Source organism: Phycodurus eques, chromosome 6, assembly GCF_024500275.1.
Source record: "Phycodurus eques isolate BA_2022a chromosome 6, UOR_Pequ_1.1, whole genome shotgun sequence".
Lineage (NCBI taxonomy): Eukaryota > Metazoa > Chordata > Actinopteri > Syngnathiformes > Syngnathidae > Phycodurus > Phycodurus eques.
In genome coordinates this window covers 3,355,121-3,372,879 of record NC_084530.1, presented here as the reverse complement: position 1 = coordinate 3,372,879, position 17,759 = coordinate 3,355,121, and the positions used below count along the sequence as shown (strand labels likewise).

General features: G+C 43.0%; 1 protein-coding gene across 4 annotated transcripts in view; it reads right to left on the bottom strand.

Annotated features, from left to right (window-relative positions):
- The window catches only part of LOC133404013 (ribosomal protein S6 kinase beta-2-like), a 41,192-nt gene that overhangs the window by 19,952 nt on the left and 3,481 nt on the right, over positions 1–17,759 (bottom strand). For 2 of the 4 annotated variants that reach the window (XM_061679557.1, XM_061679558.1), the window contains exons 4-9: positions 12,884–12,998; positions 9,712–9,780; positions 9,470–9,617; positions 8,601–8,658; positions 7,306–7,406; positions 6,894–6,984 (exon numbers count right to left, since the gene is read on the bottom strand). In XM_061679557.1, coding sequence (XP_061535541.1) covers positions 6,894–6,984; positions 7,306–7,406; positions 8,601–8,658; positions 9,470–9,617; positions 9,712–9,780; positions 12,884–12,998 — 582 coding nt within the window. Of the gene's footprint in view, positions 1–6,893; positions 6,985–7,305; positions 7,407–8,600; positions 8,659–9,469; positions 9,618–9,711; positions 9,781–12,883; positions 12,999–13,734; positions 13,878–17,759 lie in introns of all 4 variants that reach the window. The other 2 variants (XM_061679559.1, XM_061679561.1) reach the window with 2 other exon arrangements.

Here is a 17,759-nt window from a genome sequence, read left to right as displayed (position 1 = left end):
CCATAGGGGAGATAAAGTGGTAATGAATGTTGCATACTAGGCGAGTTTCTGTGCCAACAGTCAATAATTTCTTCGTTTAACTCATCCACTTGCACGTTAGAACTGATTCCTACTCAATCAACAGCACTGCGAGGGCGGCACAGTTTGTTTCTATTTCTGAACTTCAGTGTTTCTTCCATGGTCTAAACACAATTTGTACTGGTTTGGAGTCATGACTCTTGCTTACTGTCGGGATCAGCTGTTACCACTTCTAATACTGTACTGTACTAATACTATAAATATGATTTAATCTAATTTACTTGTTTTCTTAAAGATGCTAAATCACTGGTTGGCGCTGCTCTGTATAGGTCTTCATTAATAGACTATGTACCACAGTAATTTAAAGTAGCTGTTTTCAAACTTGGGGTGGGGGATATATCGAATACACTCGATATATCACGGTCATTGCACATGAGATGTATACCTATATCGCGACTATCGAGTACAAATCCTGATGTATTTTCTGCTTTCTGTCTCTGCTGGTGTGCCACTCACAGTAAGCAATGCCCACCCCCGCCGCTTAGCCGAAGTGGGATCGCAGGGGCAGTAGCTTTAGCAGGGAAGCCCAGTCTTCCCTCTCCCCAGCCACTTCATCCAGTTCCCAGGCCAGCCGCGAGACATGGTCTCTCCAGCGTGTTCTGGGTCGAGCCCGGGGTCTCCTCCCGGTGGGAAATGCCTGGAACACCTCACCAAAAGGCATCCAGGAGGCATCTAAACCGATCCGTCTGTCGATCCCCTGTTCCATTCTTCCCTTACTCGTGAAAAAGACCAAGATACTTTAACTCCTCCACTTGAGGCAGTATCTCTGGAGAGGGCACTCCTTTTCTGACTGAGGACCACGGTCTCAGCTTTGGAGGTGCTGATTTTCATCCCAACCGCTTCACACTCCGCTGTGAACCGCTCCAGTGAAAGTTGGGAGATCATGGCTTGATGAAGCCAACAGAACAACAGCTGCCAAAAGCAGAGATGCAAGACTGAGGCCAGCAAACCGGACCCTCTCTACGCCTTGGTTGCGCCTAGAAATTTTGTCCATAAACGTTATGAACAGAAACAGTGACGAAGGGCAGTCTTGGAGGTGTCCAACCCTCACAGGAAACAAATCTGACTTACTGCCAGGAAGGCAAACCAAATTTTGACACTGGTCGTACAAGAAACGAACAGCCTGTATCAGGGATTTTGGTACCCCATACGCCTGAAGCACCCACAGGACTCCCCAAGGGACACGGTCGAAGGCCTTCTCAAAGTCCACAAAACACATGTAGACTGGTTGGGTGAATTCCCTTGCACCCTCGAGGACCCTGCCGAGGGTGTAGAGCTGGTCCACTGTTCCACGGCCAGGATGAAAACCACACTGCTCCTCCTGAATCTGAGATTCGACTTCCCGACGGACCCTCCTCTCCAGCACCCCTGAATAGACTTTACCAGGGAGGCTGTGGAGTGTTGTCCTCCTGTAGTTGGAACACACCCCACCTGTCCATGCGATGTTGCAGAGGCGTGTCAACCAGGACAGCCCCAGAACATCCAGAGTCTTTAGGAACTCATCCACCCCCGGGGCCTTGCCACCGAGGAGCTTTTTTTACCACCTCGGTGACCTCAACTCCGGAGATAGGAGAGCCCGCCTCAGAGATGCCAGACTCTGCTTCCTCATGGGAAGGCGTGTCAGTGGAATTGAGGAGGTCTTCGAAGTATTCTCCCCACCACCTCACAACGTCCCGGGTCGAGGTCAGCAGCGCACCATCCCCACTATACAGTGTTAATGGTGCACTGCTTCCCCCTCCTGAGACACTGGACCATGATAAGAATTTCCTCAAAGCCGTCTGGAAGTCTTTCTCCATGGGCTCACCGAACTCCTCCCACACTCGAGTTTTTGCCTCAGCAAACACCAAATCTGCATTCCGCTTGCCCAGCTAGTACCCATCAGCTGCCTCAGGCATCCCACAGGCCAAAAAGGCCCGATAGGACTCCTCCTTCAGCTTGACGGCATCCCTCACTGCTGGTGTCCACCAACGGGTTCAGGAATTGTCGCCACACCAGGCACAGAGTACCTTACGGCCACAGCTCCAGTCGGCTGCCTCAGCAATGGAGGTGCAGAACAGGGTACACTCGGACTCAATGTCCACCGCCTCCCCCGAGACGTGGGTGAAGTTCTGCCGGAGGTGGGAGTTGAAACTCCTTCTGACAGGGGATTCTGCCAGACGTTCGTAGCAAACCATCACAACACGTTTGGGGATGCCAGGTCAGACCCGCATCTTCCCCCATCATTGCACCCAACTCAGCACCAGGTGGTGATCAGTTGAAAGCTCCGCCCCCTCTTCACCAGACTGTCCAAGACATGCGGCCGCTCCAATGATACGACCAGAAAGTCGATCATCAAACTGCGACCGAGGGTGTCCTGGTGCCAAGTGCATGTGTGGACAACCTTATGCTTGAACATGGTGTTCGTTATGAACAATCCGTGGTGAGCACAGAAGTCCAATAACAGAACACGACTCGGTTCTGATCGTTCCTCCCAATTACGCCCTACAAGGTCTCACTGTCATTGCCCGCGTGGGCATTGAAGTCCCTCAGCGGGAGCGCTCTCCAGCACCTACTCCAAGTACTCCAAAAAGCGTGGGTACTCCAGAGTGGAAGAGAGTCCAACCCCTCTCAAGAGGACTGGTACCAGAGCCCAAGCTGTGTGTGGAGGCGAGCCCAACTATATCAAGTCGGAACTTCTCGACCTCGCACACCAGCTCGGGCTCCTTCCCTGCCAGAGAGGTGACGTTCCACTTCCCTAGAGCCAGCTTCTGCAGCCAGGAATCGGATCGCCAAGGTCCCTGCCTTCGGTCAACGCCCAGCTCACAACGCACCCAACCCCTATGGCTCCTCCCACAGGTGGTGGGCCCATGGGAAGGGGGACCCATGTTACCCTTTCGGGCTGTGCCCGGCTGGGCCCACAGGGGTGCAGGCCCGGCCACTCGGCGCTCACCTTCGAGTATAGTATAAAGAGGCCTTAAGATGCAAAGGGCCCCTCCTCCACCCATGAAGAACCTCCTCCACAAATCTGACTGATATCTGCGGGGTCTTTTCCAGAATAAGTCAGACCCCAATAGAGATCAGGCATTTTTCATCCCTGTCAATATAAGGGACAGAAAGTTGGTCAAAGAAATATGGCACAAAAAAAGTAGAACTACACATTTAGTGAGGATAAAATGTGAATCTATCAAACCATTGTCTCCAGTTATCTCTGTGAGACTAGCTCTTTTCAATATCAGGTCAATGGGTAATAATTCAATGTTGATTAATGACATCATTACAACCTATGATCTGGACTTTTTGTTACTAAATGAAACATGGTTAACAGAAGGTAGCTGTAATACCATTTTAAATGAGGCAACACTAGCTCTTTTGAATATCTCTTTTTTAGTTAAAGGTGACCCATAGGTTATTTTTTTAATAATTTATAGGCCTCCAAGATACAATAGAAAATTTATGGAGGATTTGTCAGAACTGCTGTCAGTTATTTGTACTGACCAGAACTTCAACAATACTCGCACTCTGTTTGCTGTGTTTGACAAGCTCACATACTTAGGACCTGGCTTTGAACAGTCATATCAAATTAATTACGAAAACTGAAGAATATATGCAGAGTGAAGGCTTGCATGTGTCAAGCAGACCAGGAGGTCATCCATGACTTTATTTCAAGTAGACTTGACTATTGTAATGGTCTTCTGACTGGACTCCCCAAAAAGAGCATAAAACAGCTGCAGCTCATTCAGAATGCTGCAGCTCGGGTTCTGACCAGAACAAAGAGGTCAGAACATATTACTCCAATTCTAAAGTCTTTACACTGGCTTCCAGTCAGCTGAAGAATAGATTTTAAAGTTCTGCTACTGGTCTATAAATCACTAAATGGTTGAGGTCCTGAATACATGAAATAAATGCTCATGGAATATAAACCCAGTAGGGCTCTGAGACCGACAGACTCAGGTCAAATAGTGTAGCACAGAGTCCAAAGCAAAGGTGGTGAAGCAGCATTTAGTTATGCTGCTGCACACAAATGGAATAAGTTGCCAACAGAAGTGACGTCAGCCCCAAGTGTGAATGTTTTTAAGTCCAGGTGAAAAACAATTGTTTTTTCCTCATGCTTTTTGGAGGATTTCCACTTTTAAATTATATTTCTTGCACTGTACGCTGTTTTAATTGTACTTTTATTTCATTTGTCTTTGTTTTAAATGTTTAAGCTTTTTGTTTTGTTTTGTTTTTAAATGCATTCAATCATCCCAACACAAGTGACGTCAGCCCCGAGTGTGCATGTTTTTTAAGTGCAGGCTAAAAACTTGCTTTTTACAGCATTTACACTTTTAAATTATATTTCTTGCACTGCATGCAGTTTTAATTGTACTTTTATTTGTTCTCTCTCTTTTTTAAATGTTTATAGGCAGTTTTTTTCTTTGTTTAAAAATGCTTTTAATCATGTAAAGCACATTGTGTTACCTTGTGTGTGTTCCAACTACACTACTCAGCCTCCCTGGTAAGCTCTATTCAGGGGTGCTGGAGAGGAGGATCTGTCGGGAAGTCGAATCTCGGATTCAGGAGGAGCAGTGTGTATTTTGTCCTGGATGTGGAACAGTAGACTAGCTCTACACCCTCGGCAGGGTCCTCGAGGGTGCATGGGAGTTTGCCCAACCAGTCTACATGTGTTTTGTGGACTTGGAGAAGGTGTTTGACCGTGTGCCCCGAGGAATCCTGTAGGCGGTGCTTCACGAGTATGGGGTAACGAACACCCTGATACGGGCTTGTTCGGTCCTTGTATGAGCGGTGTTAAGACTTTGGTCCGCATTGCTGGCAGTCAGTCGGATTTGTTTCCGGTGAGGGTTGGACTCTGCCAAGACTGCCCTTGTCATCGATTCTCTTCCTAACTTTTATGGACAGAATTTCTAGGTACAGCCGAGTCATAGAGGGGGTCCGGTTTGGTGGCCTCAGTACTGCATCTCTGCTTTTTGCAGATGATGTGGTTCTGTTGGCTTCATCAAGCCGTGATCTCCAACTCTCACTGGAGCGGCTCACAGCCGAGCGTGAAGCAGTTGGGATGAAAATCAGCACCTCCAAATCTGAGAACATGGTCCTCAGTCAGAAAAGGGTGGTGTGCCCTTTCCAGGTAGGGATGAGATCCTGCCCAAAGTGGAGGAGTTCAAGTATCTTGGGATCTTGTTCATGCGTAAGGGAAGAATGGAACAGAGGATCAACAAGCGGATCGGTGTAGCGTCTGCAGCGATGCAGACTTTGTATTGGTCCGTTGTGGTGAAGAAGGAATTCAGTCGAAAGGCGAAGCTTTCAATTTATTGGTCGATCTACAGTATGTTCCTACCCTCATCTATGGTCACGAGTTGTGGGTCGTTACCGAAAGAACAAGATCCTGGGCCAAAATGAGTTTCCTCCACAATCCCTCCCTTCAAGATAGGGTGAGAAGCTCGGTCATCCAGGAGGGGCTGCAAGACTAGCCGATGCTCCTCTGCATTGAGAGGAGCCAGATGAGGTGGCTCAGGCATCTGAATAGGATGCCTCCTGGACGCCTCCCTGGTGAGGTGTTCTTGGAATGTCCCAACGGAAGGAGACCCCGGGGACGACCCAGGTCACACTGGAGAGACTATGTCTCCTGGCTGAACTGGGAACGCCTCGGTATCCCCCCGGAAGAGCTGGATGAAGTGGCTGGGTAGAGGGAAGTTTGGGCTTCGCTGCTAAAGCTACTCCCCGACTTCGGAAAGGCGGAAGAAAATGGATGAATGGATGGATAATTTCCAACTTTTACCGATGTTTTAGATTTTTGCCGTGGTATCGTTTCAGTACCGGTATTGAGGTATGCAGGTATAGTATCGAAGTCCGAATTTTGGTATCATGTCACCATTACATGGAACCCTCTCTCCACCCTTCATGGCATTTCTCTAACTTGTTGGCAGACAGGCAGTCATTGGCTGACCGTCAGCTTTTTGTGTACTGGCCTTTTAGACACAATTGAACGTTGTCGCGTATGTTTTTTTTTTTTATATATATATAAATAAATGCAGGTACTGTAACAAATGGTACCATACTATTTTTTTTATTTTTACATCAAAATACCTAGGTTTGGTACTGGTACGGTACTTGGTGCAACACTAATACAAACACGAATATAAATATACAAAACACAAATCTAAATAGATTTCAGTTTAAAATTGGCATTTCTTATGAGTATCAAAAACGCAAGGCATTAATTAAAAAAAGAGGAACGAAGTTCATCATTTTGTTATAAAGGCACCTTTTTATAACTGTGGTGTCGGAACACAATGGGGCACCATGTAAAAATATTAAATCAATAAGAGACGAAGAAGAAAAAGACAAAGAATGTAGCCTCATGTCGAATGGATGTTATTGGAGCTGTGTGCTGATCAGTAAATAAAGCAGATGAAAAAAATAAATAAATACAACACTGATTCTTAAGAATACCACACTGTCCAAAAAAATAAATAAATAAAAATGAAAAAAATAAAATAAAATCAGACTTTCAGGAACTGGAACCCCAGACAGCCCACAGTCGGCCCCTCTAAAACTATCGCGCGAAACTAGCTGCTAATGCTAACGTGAACAAGCACAGTGAAACAATCGCCAGTGATCAGCCAACAAGTATCTTGTTATCTTCCTGCCCTGTTCACGGAGCGAACACAAACACACAACTGCCAGGAAAAATTAGTCTTGCAAATATACATTGCTGTGTCACATTTTACATTTTATTCAGTCACTAACAAGGACGATCACTAAATAAATGGCTTAAATTGACTTAATCTGTGTTCTGCACAGATCAGTTGTGGTGTAGAGTGAGTGAGTGAAATACTCACATGTACTCTATGGTGCCGCAGAATGTGTGTGTGACGCTTCCATCGTGAATTGATTCCTTACAGAGGCCAAAGTCAGTTAGCTTGATGTGTCCTTTAAATAAAATAGTAAGAAAATAAGAATTTGCAGAGCCACTGCACTGATTCTGTTGCAGCTAAGATGAACTCCTCAAAGGTGGAAAGTGTTCATGCTGTATCATAAGGCTACATATATGCATGACAAAATATTATTGTAACATTCAATCAAATAATGGAAAAAGGTTTAAAGAAACACAATTACAAATAAACCTTCCATGAGAAGATTTCAACAAAACTTAAGTTTCAAGCAAATCCCGAAAATAAAAATAGAAAAAATCAAATACAACAAAATACATGCATGCACTGTAGTCCAAAACAAATTTTGTCTTATTTTTACCTTGGTGATTAAGCATGATGTTCTCAGGTTTGAGGTCTCTGTAAATAATTCCATTAGAGTGGAGATGACCAAGAGCCAGTATGATCTCTCCTAGATAAAAACTGCCCATGCACAAATTGTTTAAGTCAATGACCAAAAAAATCAAGGAATGGACATTATTTCTAAAAAGCATGTTAACAACCCCAAATTCCTAAAGTTGTGATGCTACGTACTAGGGCTGCACAAATATTCAAATTTTAATTGTGATCATGACTTTGGCTGCCACGATTAAATGAGCCTGATCGTCTGCAAGTTTTAAAAAATGTTTAAAATGCGCGCACTGCTGCATATGAAAAGTGCTTCATTTGTAGCAGTGCACGCAACCTAGTCAGCCAGGCACCAGTGGGCGAACATATGGTTAAGGCTTCATTAAGCGCCGGCACCGCATTACGGGCCAACTTCAAAATAAAGTTCTAAAATGGCACTGATGTCCAAAGTGAGAATATTTTAAGCTTATATTTGGAAGTTGGCCCTCTCCGCCTAGTATTAACTATCGTTGTAGCAGATGCCTTGATTTCAACTTTTCGGCTGGCCTGACCGCAATAAAAAAACTACGGGAGTAAATCGAGAGGGAAATCACAACTGTCGAGTTCTTTGCAGTTTGTGACCGTGCACAACTGACCAACGGTCAAGCAGAACAACTGACACATACCCGTCCTTGACAATTCACTATATTGACGACGGGGATTTTCAAATGAAAAGTTGGTGCTTGCAGACTACTTTTATTGACTGAGATGCATTTACTGTATTTGCTTCCATTAAACTGCAATTTGTGATTACACTTTGTCATTGCATATTTATTCAGGTAGCCCTTGGTAAAGTATAATTTTTTGGGGTAAATGTTTTTAATTATCTATTATTTATTCATTTTGCACAGAAAACTGTTACATATTGTTTCTTGAAAAGTAGTGCAATAAAGATTAGTGATAAATGATATTGATTGTGATTACAATCTTGACCAAAATAACCATGATTATTATGTTGGCCATCATCGTGCAGCCCTACTGTGTACCATGTAAACAGCAATTCAACAGTGCAAATCGACTATATCGCACCACAATCAATGCATATCAGGCGGACGAACAGAACAAAACAAAACAAAAAAACTGTTCCACTGTATATTCAAAAATATATTACTTTCAGACTACAATGTCTGTGATTTGCATTCAGCTTTGTTATCACATTTTAAACAGCAGACAAAATACAGTACCGATATATCACACTTGCAAAATTAAGCTGGATCAAATAGTACTTACCAAGCGGTGTCCTCCATGAAGATGCCTTCCTTCTCCAATTGCATGAACAGCTCTCCTCCTGGTGACATACAACTACACATAAGGCATAGCAGTCCAGCTCTAATAGAGTAGTTAGAGTCTAACCTCTAAGGTTGAACACAATCAGTTCCAGGACGCTGGTTGACAGCCGATTAGGTCAAACTTTGAAAAACTGTTTATAGCTGTTTATAGCAAATAATAGTACAAATAAATAAACTGTCACCATTATAAAACCTTTGTGATTATACAGGAATTTTTTTCAACATGCTTACATTCTTGAATGTCACTTAAGTGGAAAAACATAAGAAAAGAAAAAAAACAATCAATTGTGCAGTCTTAACTTTTGTGATGAGAGACAGATGTGTTGAGCAGAGGTACATTACTTCCCATGTTTGAGAGGTAAGTTGTTAACCACAAAAAAATGCACATTGTTTTTTATTTCATTTTTATTCCTGTCATCATTTGTTGATATTGTCAACCTCTGAAACTGAGCAGTCAGGACAGAAATTTCTATAGAGTTTTACTAAATGGTAGTATGTTCCTGATCTATGGTCAGCTTTATGTTGTTCTTCTGTGTCAGCGTCACAAAAATAAAACAAATTATTATATCTGGCATTTCAAAAGATATGCAGAGCTCTTGCGTGATGTCATGCATGACGGTGCTTCTAACTCATTAATTTGGATGTAACAAACGGTGTATAGTCCCTGAAATATTTAGGTTAAACTCTGAATTGTTCCTGCCTTGGTGTCCAACCATAAAAGGTTCCACTATATTATATGTGTTCATAATTAAATTGCCTTGATTTTAAGATGTGACATACATTGCTTAAGTAGGGCCTTCAGGCTCTTACCACTTAAATACTCCAGTATCAGGTAGAGTTTACCACCCGTCTGGAAGGCGTAGAGGAGATCCACAATGAAAGGATGTCTCACTGTCTCGAGGATCTCCCTCTCTGCTCGCGTATGGGCAGTGTCTTTAGCATTGCACACAATTTTGGCCTCAATAGGAACATAAGGAAAAGCCAAATGGTTAGTGAGAAATTTGGACTGTTTCTCCTTTAGAGGAGGTTAAAGGATGTGTGTTCAAAAGTACCTTTCTGAGAACCTTCATGGCAAATATTTTTCCTGACATGGCACCCTGAACCTTCCTCACCTGAAAAACCTAAAGAAATGTTGCCTTCAGGTCACTAACATAGAAAATGCGCATATATATATATATATATATATATATATATAGATAGATAGATAGATAGATAGATAGATAGATAGATATAGATAGAGATAGAGAGAGAGCGAGAGAGAGAGAGAGAGAGAGAGAGAGGAGAGACATATATACACACACACATACACACACGCATTTCATAAAGGGGCAACGTACGAAGTCTACAAACTCAATGTTTCATTTAGCCAGTCACACACACACGAATATATTTGAGAAAACATATAGACACCAAACACAACTTGTGAAATGTTTAACTGATGATTACATATCTTTAATCTTATGTAGCTACAAAATATTTCAAAATGGATCACAGTAAGTTACTGTACTGGTAGCTGTAAAAAAGACAATGTATGTAATAGCCTATCTAAATTTCATTTCATACTCAGTTGTGTTTAGCTTTTATTGATGCCAATGTCTGATAATCTGTGAATTTTTTTTATTATCGCTCCAATATATGTTGTAACTGAGCAATTTTTTGAATACCTTTGCTTAAATCAAGTAATGATGAAATTCTTTAAATTTAAATCAGAATCAATTTGCTTAATTTTTGCCACGCTTGAAACTTGAAGCTTGCAACTCGCACATTGTGACTTGCTCGTACCTCTGCAAGTAGCTCCCCCATCCCCGTTATTTAGCACTGTGTACTTGCTTGATAACTTGCTTCTGAGCGATTAGCCTCAACATGGTATGCTAATCATTAATTAACCCTTTTTCTGTAGCTTTGCGGCATGAAGGTGTCTTAACTATTATAGATCATTCAAATAGATTAAACCTACTCGGTCAATGTCTCCATTGGCCTAATCTACGCTAAAATCATGCATATGAGTAAAAATACATTGCATATTATACAAGCATAGTAGACAATATGCATCTATTGTTTTTATATTTGAAATTATAGTAATTAAATTTATTTTAAATGTTATTTTACTTTTTGTGAGTTACTTTCGAAATTAAAGACAATGTCATAAGCAATGCTATTCAAATTATTTTTAGAACGTACATTGCGTACAGAAAGTATTCAGACCCCCTTAAATTTTTCATTCTTTGTTATACTGCAGCCATTTGCTAAAATCATTTAATTTCATGTTTTTTCTCATTAATGTACACACAGCACCCCATATTGACAGAAAAAAAACGGATTGTTGAAATGTTTGCAGATTCAGAAAAACTGAATTATCACACATCCATAAGCATTGAGACCCTTTGCTGTGACACTCATATTGAACTTGGGTGCTGTCCATTTCTTCTGATCATCCTTGAGCTGGTTCTACACCTTCATTGGAGTCCAGCTGTGTTTTGATTATACTGATTGGACTTGATTCGGAAAGCCACACACCTGTCTATATAAGACCTTACAGCCCACAGTCCATGTCAGAGCAAATGAGACTCATGAGGTCAAAGGAACTGCCTGAAGAGCTCAGGCAGAATTGTGGCAAGGCACAGATCTGGCCAAGGTTAAAAAATATAATAATTCTGCTGCGCTTAAGGTTCCTAAGAGCACAGTGGCCTCCATAATCCTGTAATGGAAGACGTTTGGGACGCCCATAACCCTTCCTAGAGCTGGCCGTCCGGCAAGACTGAGCAATTGGAGGAGAAGAGCTTTGGTGAGAGAGGTAAAGAAGAACCCAAAGATCACTGTGGCAGAGCTCCAGAGATGCAGTCGGGAGAAAGTCAACCATCACTGCAGCCCTCCACCAGTCGGGGCTTTATGGCAGAGTGGCCCGATGGAAGCCTCTCCTCAGTGCAAGACGCATGAAATCCACATGAAGTTTGCTTAAAAAAAAAAAAACACCTGAAGGACTCCATGATGGTGAGAAATAAGATTCTCTGGTCTGAGGAGACCAAGACAGAACTTTCTGGTCTTAATTCTAAGCGGTATGTGTGGAGAAAACCAGGCACTGCTCATCACCTGCCCAATTAAGTCCCAACAGTGAAGCATGGTGGTGTCAGCATCATGCTGTGGGGGTGTTTTACAGCTGCAGGGAGAGGGTGACTGGTTGCAATCGAAGGAAAGATGAATGCGGAAAACTACAGGCATATCCTGGACAAAAACCTTCTCCAGAGTGCTCAGGACCTCAGACTGGGCCGAAGGTTCACCTTCCAACGAGACAATGACCCTAAGCACACAGCTAAAATGACGACGGAGTGGCTTCAGAACAACTCCATGTCTGTTCCGCCCTGACTTAAACCCAATTGAGCATCTCTGGAAATAGCTGAAAATGGCTGTCCACCAACTTTCACCATCCAACCTGACAGAACTGGGGAGGATCTGCAAGGATGAATGGCAGAGGATCCCCAAATCCAGGTGGGAAAAACTTAATTCCCAAAAAGACTCATGGCTGTATTAGCTCAAAAGGGTGCTTCTCCTAAATACTGAGCAAAGGGTCTGAATACTTATGGCTGTGTGATATTTCTTTCTTCTTTTTTTTTTTTTATTCCTCAAAAATTTCAACAATTTTGTTTTTTTCTGTCAATATGAGGGGCTGTGTGTACATTGAGGGAAAAATGAACTTAAATGATTTTACCAAATGGCTGCAATATAACAAAGACAGAAAAACTTAAAGGGGTCTTAATACTTTCCGTACCCACTGTATGTAAATTCAAAATGAAGGGTGGGCGCCAAATAAAATCTCACACTGATTGCCACATCGGCTCAGGCCAGCCTTGCCCCAGTGTACTATAAACATTGTTTTGTTTATAATAGCATTATAAAGGCTACATTCTTCATATAGCTTAACTGAATCTTAGTAGATTTCTTTAAGTGGTCATAAGCACATTAGAATACACGTACAACAACACTTAAGCAGACTTCCAGAGGTAGGTGTTCAAAGGAGGGGGCTTTAAAAAGAAAAACATGACATTTTGTTGAAAACGAACTGGAAACCCTAACACGATGTTTAGATTTAAGTTCAGCTCATGTGAGCATCATCAAATTTGTTGGATGGCGCAGAGCAGCTACCAAAACGATGACTGCTCATAAAATTGTCATTGCTAAAATCCATGTCCGCACTCACTCACACACAGACAAACAAACACAAACCACCTTGCCATAGGCTCCTTTTCCAAGCACAGTGAGAAGCTCAAAGAAATCAGGTCCAACTTTCTCACTGTCTCTATTGACACATTCACTGGTCAGCTCCACTTCTTCTTTCTGTACACTGGATTAAAGAACCAAATAAAAAATTACAAGCAAGTAATTTGGGTATGAATATGCATTATGTGCTATTTACTATTACATTAACTTGCTTGGAGCCCTGCAGTTAAACTTGAAATGGATTGTCTTAATACATATTCTATTTTAAGGTATTTTATGGATACCTGAATATTTTATTGTCTCTTTACTCATCCATTCATTACCAACTGTTTTATGCTGTTCAGAGTCACCAGTGACATGGAGCTCAGGTAATTTTAAGTCACCAATCAGTGACAAGATGACAACTATTCACTTTCACGCCAGTCTTCAGTTAACCTAACATTTATGTTTTCGGACTATGGGAAGGAACTAGAGTTACGGCGGGGGGGTTTAGAGCTGCAATGATGGGGACCCTCAAAGTCTAAACAGAAATGTCAGGGCTGAAATTCAAAAGCTGAATCTATTCAATATAAATACAGTGTCTATGAGAAAAGCTTCATCAACTCCTGTTCAAAAAATTGGTTTTTGTCATATAAATAATGAGACCAAAATAAATCTTTTCAAAACTCCTTTCACATTAATGTGACCTATAAAATGTACAACTCATTTGAAAAAAAAATAAAAAATTCGAAAGAGGGGGAAGTAAAAAAAAAAAAAAAAAAACATGAGCCAAGTAGAGAAAATATGGCACAAGAACTAGCTGTCCTTCCAAAACTGATGAAAAGAAAACTGAGGTAATGTGGTTGCACAAGTGTACACACCTTATAATTGGGGATATGGCTGTTTTCAAAACTAATCACTCTCAGCTGCAATGGTTGACTTGAGGCAGCTGGAATTGTTCTTGTCAAGTCGAGTTGCTTCGATTCAACCTTTGTGGATTACCATAACCTGGATGACTGAGAATCTACACAGACATAGAACCAATGATATTCAAACTCATGCTAAATGGGACTCAGAACAAAGCTGCCATCATTTAAAGAGTAATCCCAAATAAAGATCAGATGAACCAGGCTTTGCCTGACATTTTTGTAGTTCCATTTTATAGCACAAGCTATGGTCAGCAGAGAGCTTCCACAGCATGAGAGGGATCTTATTGTTCAAAGGTATGAGTCAGGAGAAGGGTAAAAAGAATTTCCAAGGCATTAATTTTGCGTACAATGGAACATAGAAGAGAAGACAGTCACCACCAAGTGGAGAAAATATGGCACAACACTGCAGTACTAAAAACTAGGCTTAACACGATCAGGATTTTGGGTGCCAACGATCAGCGAGTTTAAAAAAAAAAAGGGATAACCAATCACCGATCCGATCACAAGATGGAGCAACGTGTCTATTTAAATGACTTGTTCATTTACCATATATACTTATGTACTGTCTACTTAGTATCTTCAAAAAAAAATTTGGGTCATAATCAGGTCAAACCAACATTACAGAAATAATGGTGCTAACTTACTGAAATTAAATTACTTTATTGAAATTAAATTACTTCACACACAAAATTTTAGAGCATGATTTGACAGAACGGCGGCAACTTTACATACAACCGTTAGTGCTAAAGCACTAGCTTGCTAGGCGACATAACGGTTTGTTGCCTGCTTGCAAGCCGTATCGTAGTAAAAGCATGTGAACATACCTCAAGCCATTCTTGAATGAACGTCTTCTCCCGAGCACCGGTGACTATCACGACCACAGGTTTTTCCCCATTTTGTTGATTTTTTTGACCAACACAATACATGCGCGACCCATTGTTGTTGTTTTGGCCGTGGTAACGAGTGTATCTGGTCGCCTTTGAGTTTACAAGATAAAGCCCAGTGATAAAGCCGATCAGCATCTTCTTCTTTCCCTTTCGGCTTGTCCCTTTAGGGGTCGCCACAGCGCGTTATCCTTTTCCATGTAAGCGAACACCAACTGCCCTCACGACATCCATCAACCTTCTCTTTGGTCTTCCTCTAGCTCTCTTGCCTGGCAGCTCCATCCTCATCATCCTTCTACCAATATACTCACTATTTCTCCTCTGGACGTGTCCAAACCATCGAAATCTGCTCTCTCTAACTTTGTCTCCAAAACATCGAACCTTGGCTGTCCCTCTGATGAGCTCATTTCTAATTTTATCCAACCTGGTCACTCCGAGAGCGAACCGCAACATCTTCATTACCGCCACCTCCAGCTCTGCTTCCTGTTGTCTCTTCAGTGCCACTGTCTCTAATCCGTACATCATGGCTGGCCTCACCACTGTTTTATAAACTTTGCCCTTCATCCTAACAGAGACTCTTCTGTCACATAACACACCTGACACCTTCCTCCACCCGTTCCAACCTGCTCGAACCCGTTTCTTCACTTCCTGACCACACTCACCATTGCTCTGGACGGTTGACCCCAAGTATTTAAAGTCCTCCACCCTTGCTATCTCTTCTCCCTGTCGCCTCAGTCTTCCCCCACCCCCCCTCTCATTCAAGCACATGTATTCTGTCTTACTTCGGCTAATCTTCATTCCTCTGCTTTCCGGTGCATGCCTCCATCTTTCTAACTGTTCCTCCACCTGCTCCCTGCTTTCACTGCAGATCACAATGTCATCTGCAAACATCATGGTCCACCGGGATTCCAGTCTAACCTCATCTGTCAGCCTATCCGTCACCACTGCAAACAGGAAGGGACTCAGGGCTGATCCCTGATGCAGTCCCACCTCCACCTTAAATTCGTCTGTCACACCTACAGCACGCCTCACCACTGTTCTGCTGCCCTCGTACATGTCCTGTACTATTCTAACATACATCTCTGCCACTCCAGACTTCCGCATGCAGTACCACAGTTCCTCTCTGGACACTCTGTCATAGGCTCTCTCTAGAGAGAGCCTACAAAGACACAATGTAGCTCCTTCTGACCTTCACTGCACGTCTCCATCAACACCCTCAAAGCAAATGCATCTGTGGTACTCTTTCGAGGCATGTAACCATACTGTTTCTTGCAAATACTCACTTCTGTCCTGAGTCGAGCCTCCACTACTCTTTCCCATAACTTCATTGTGTGGCTCATCAACTTTATTCCTCTATAGTTCGCACAGCTCTGCACATCACCTTTGTTCTTAAAAATGGGCACCACCACACTTTTCCTCCATTCCTCAGCCATCTTCTCACATGCTAGAATTCTATTGAACAAGCTGGTCAAAAACTCCACAGCCACCTCTCCTAGATGCTTCCATACCGCCACAGGAATGTCATCAGGACCAACTGCCTTTCCATTTTTCATCCTCTTTAATGCTTTTCTAACTTCCCCCTTACTAATCATTGCCACTTCCTGGTCCACCACACTTGCCTCTTCTACTCCCCCTTCTCTCTCATTTTCCTCATTCAGCAACTCCTCAAAGTATTCTTTCCATCTATCTCGCACACTACTGGCACCAGTTAACATATTTCCGTCTCTATCCTTAATAACCCTAATTATGCTGCACATCCTTCCCATCTCTATCCCTCTGTCTGGCCAACCTGTATAGATCCTTTTCTCCTTCTTTAGTGTCCAACCTGGCATACATGTCATCATATGACTCTTGTTTGGCCTTTGCCACCTCTACCTTTGCCCTATGTCACATCTCAATGTATTCCTTTCGCCTCTCCTCGGTCCTCTCAGTGTCCCACTTCTTCTTAGCTAACCTTTTTCCTTGCATGATTTCCTGTACTGTGAGGTTCCACCACCAAGTCTCCTTCTCCCTTCCCTGCCAGAAGATACACCAAGTACTCTCCTGCCTGCTTCTCTGATCACTTTGGCTGCAGTGGTCCAGTCTTCTGGAAGCTCCTCCTGTCCACCGAGAGCCTGTCTCACCTCTTCCCGAAAAGCTGCACAACACTCATCCTGTCTCAGCTTCCACCGCATGGTACTCTGCTCTGCCTTTGTCTTCCTAATCTTCCTCCCCACCACCAGAGTCATCTTACACACCACCATCCTATGCTGTCTAGCCACACTCTCCCCTACCACTATTTTACAGTCGGTAACCTCCTTCAGATGACATCGTCTCCACAAAATGTAATCCACCTGCGTGCTTCTACCTCCGCTCTTGTCGGTCATCCTATGTTCCTGCCTCTTCTGGGAAAAAAAGTGTCCACAACAGCCATTTGCATCCTTTTTCCATAGTCTACCACCATCTGTCCCTCCAAGTTCCTTTCCTGGATGCCGTACTTACCCATTACTTCTTTATAACCCCATTTCCTTCACCAACATGTCCATTACTATCTGCACCAATCACGACTCTCTCTCTGTCTGGTATGCTCAGAACTACTTTGTCTAGCTCCTTCCAGAATTTCTCTTTCACCTCTAGGTCACACCCTACCTGTGGGGCATAGCCACGTATCACATTACACATAACACCCTCAATTTCAAGTTTCAGCCTCATCACTCGATCTTTTCACCTCCAAGAAATTCTTCGCCAACTCTTCTTTTAAAATAAGCACAACTCCATTTCTCTTCCCATCTATACCATGGTAAAATAATTTAAACCCTGCCCCTAAACTTCTAGCCTTACTGCCTTTCCACCTGGTCTCCTGGACACACAATATATCAACCTTTCTCCTCATCATCATGTCAACCAACTCCCGAGATTTTCCTGTCATAGTCCCAACATTCAAAGTCCCCACATTCAGTTTTAGGCTCTATGCTTTCCTCTTCTCTTTCTGCCGAAGAACCCGCTTTCCACCTCTTCTTCGACCCACCATAGCTGAATTTCCACCGGCGCCCTGCAGGTTGATGGCACCGGTGGCGGACGTCCGTAACCCGCGCCACGACCGATCCAGTATGG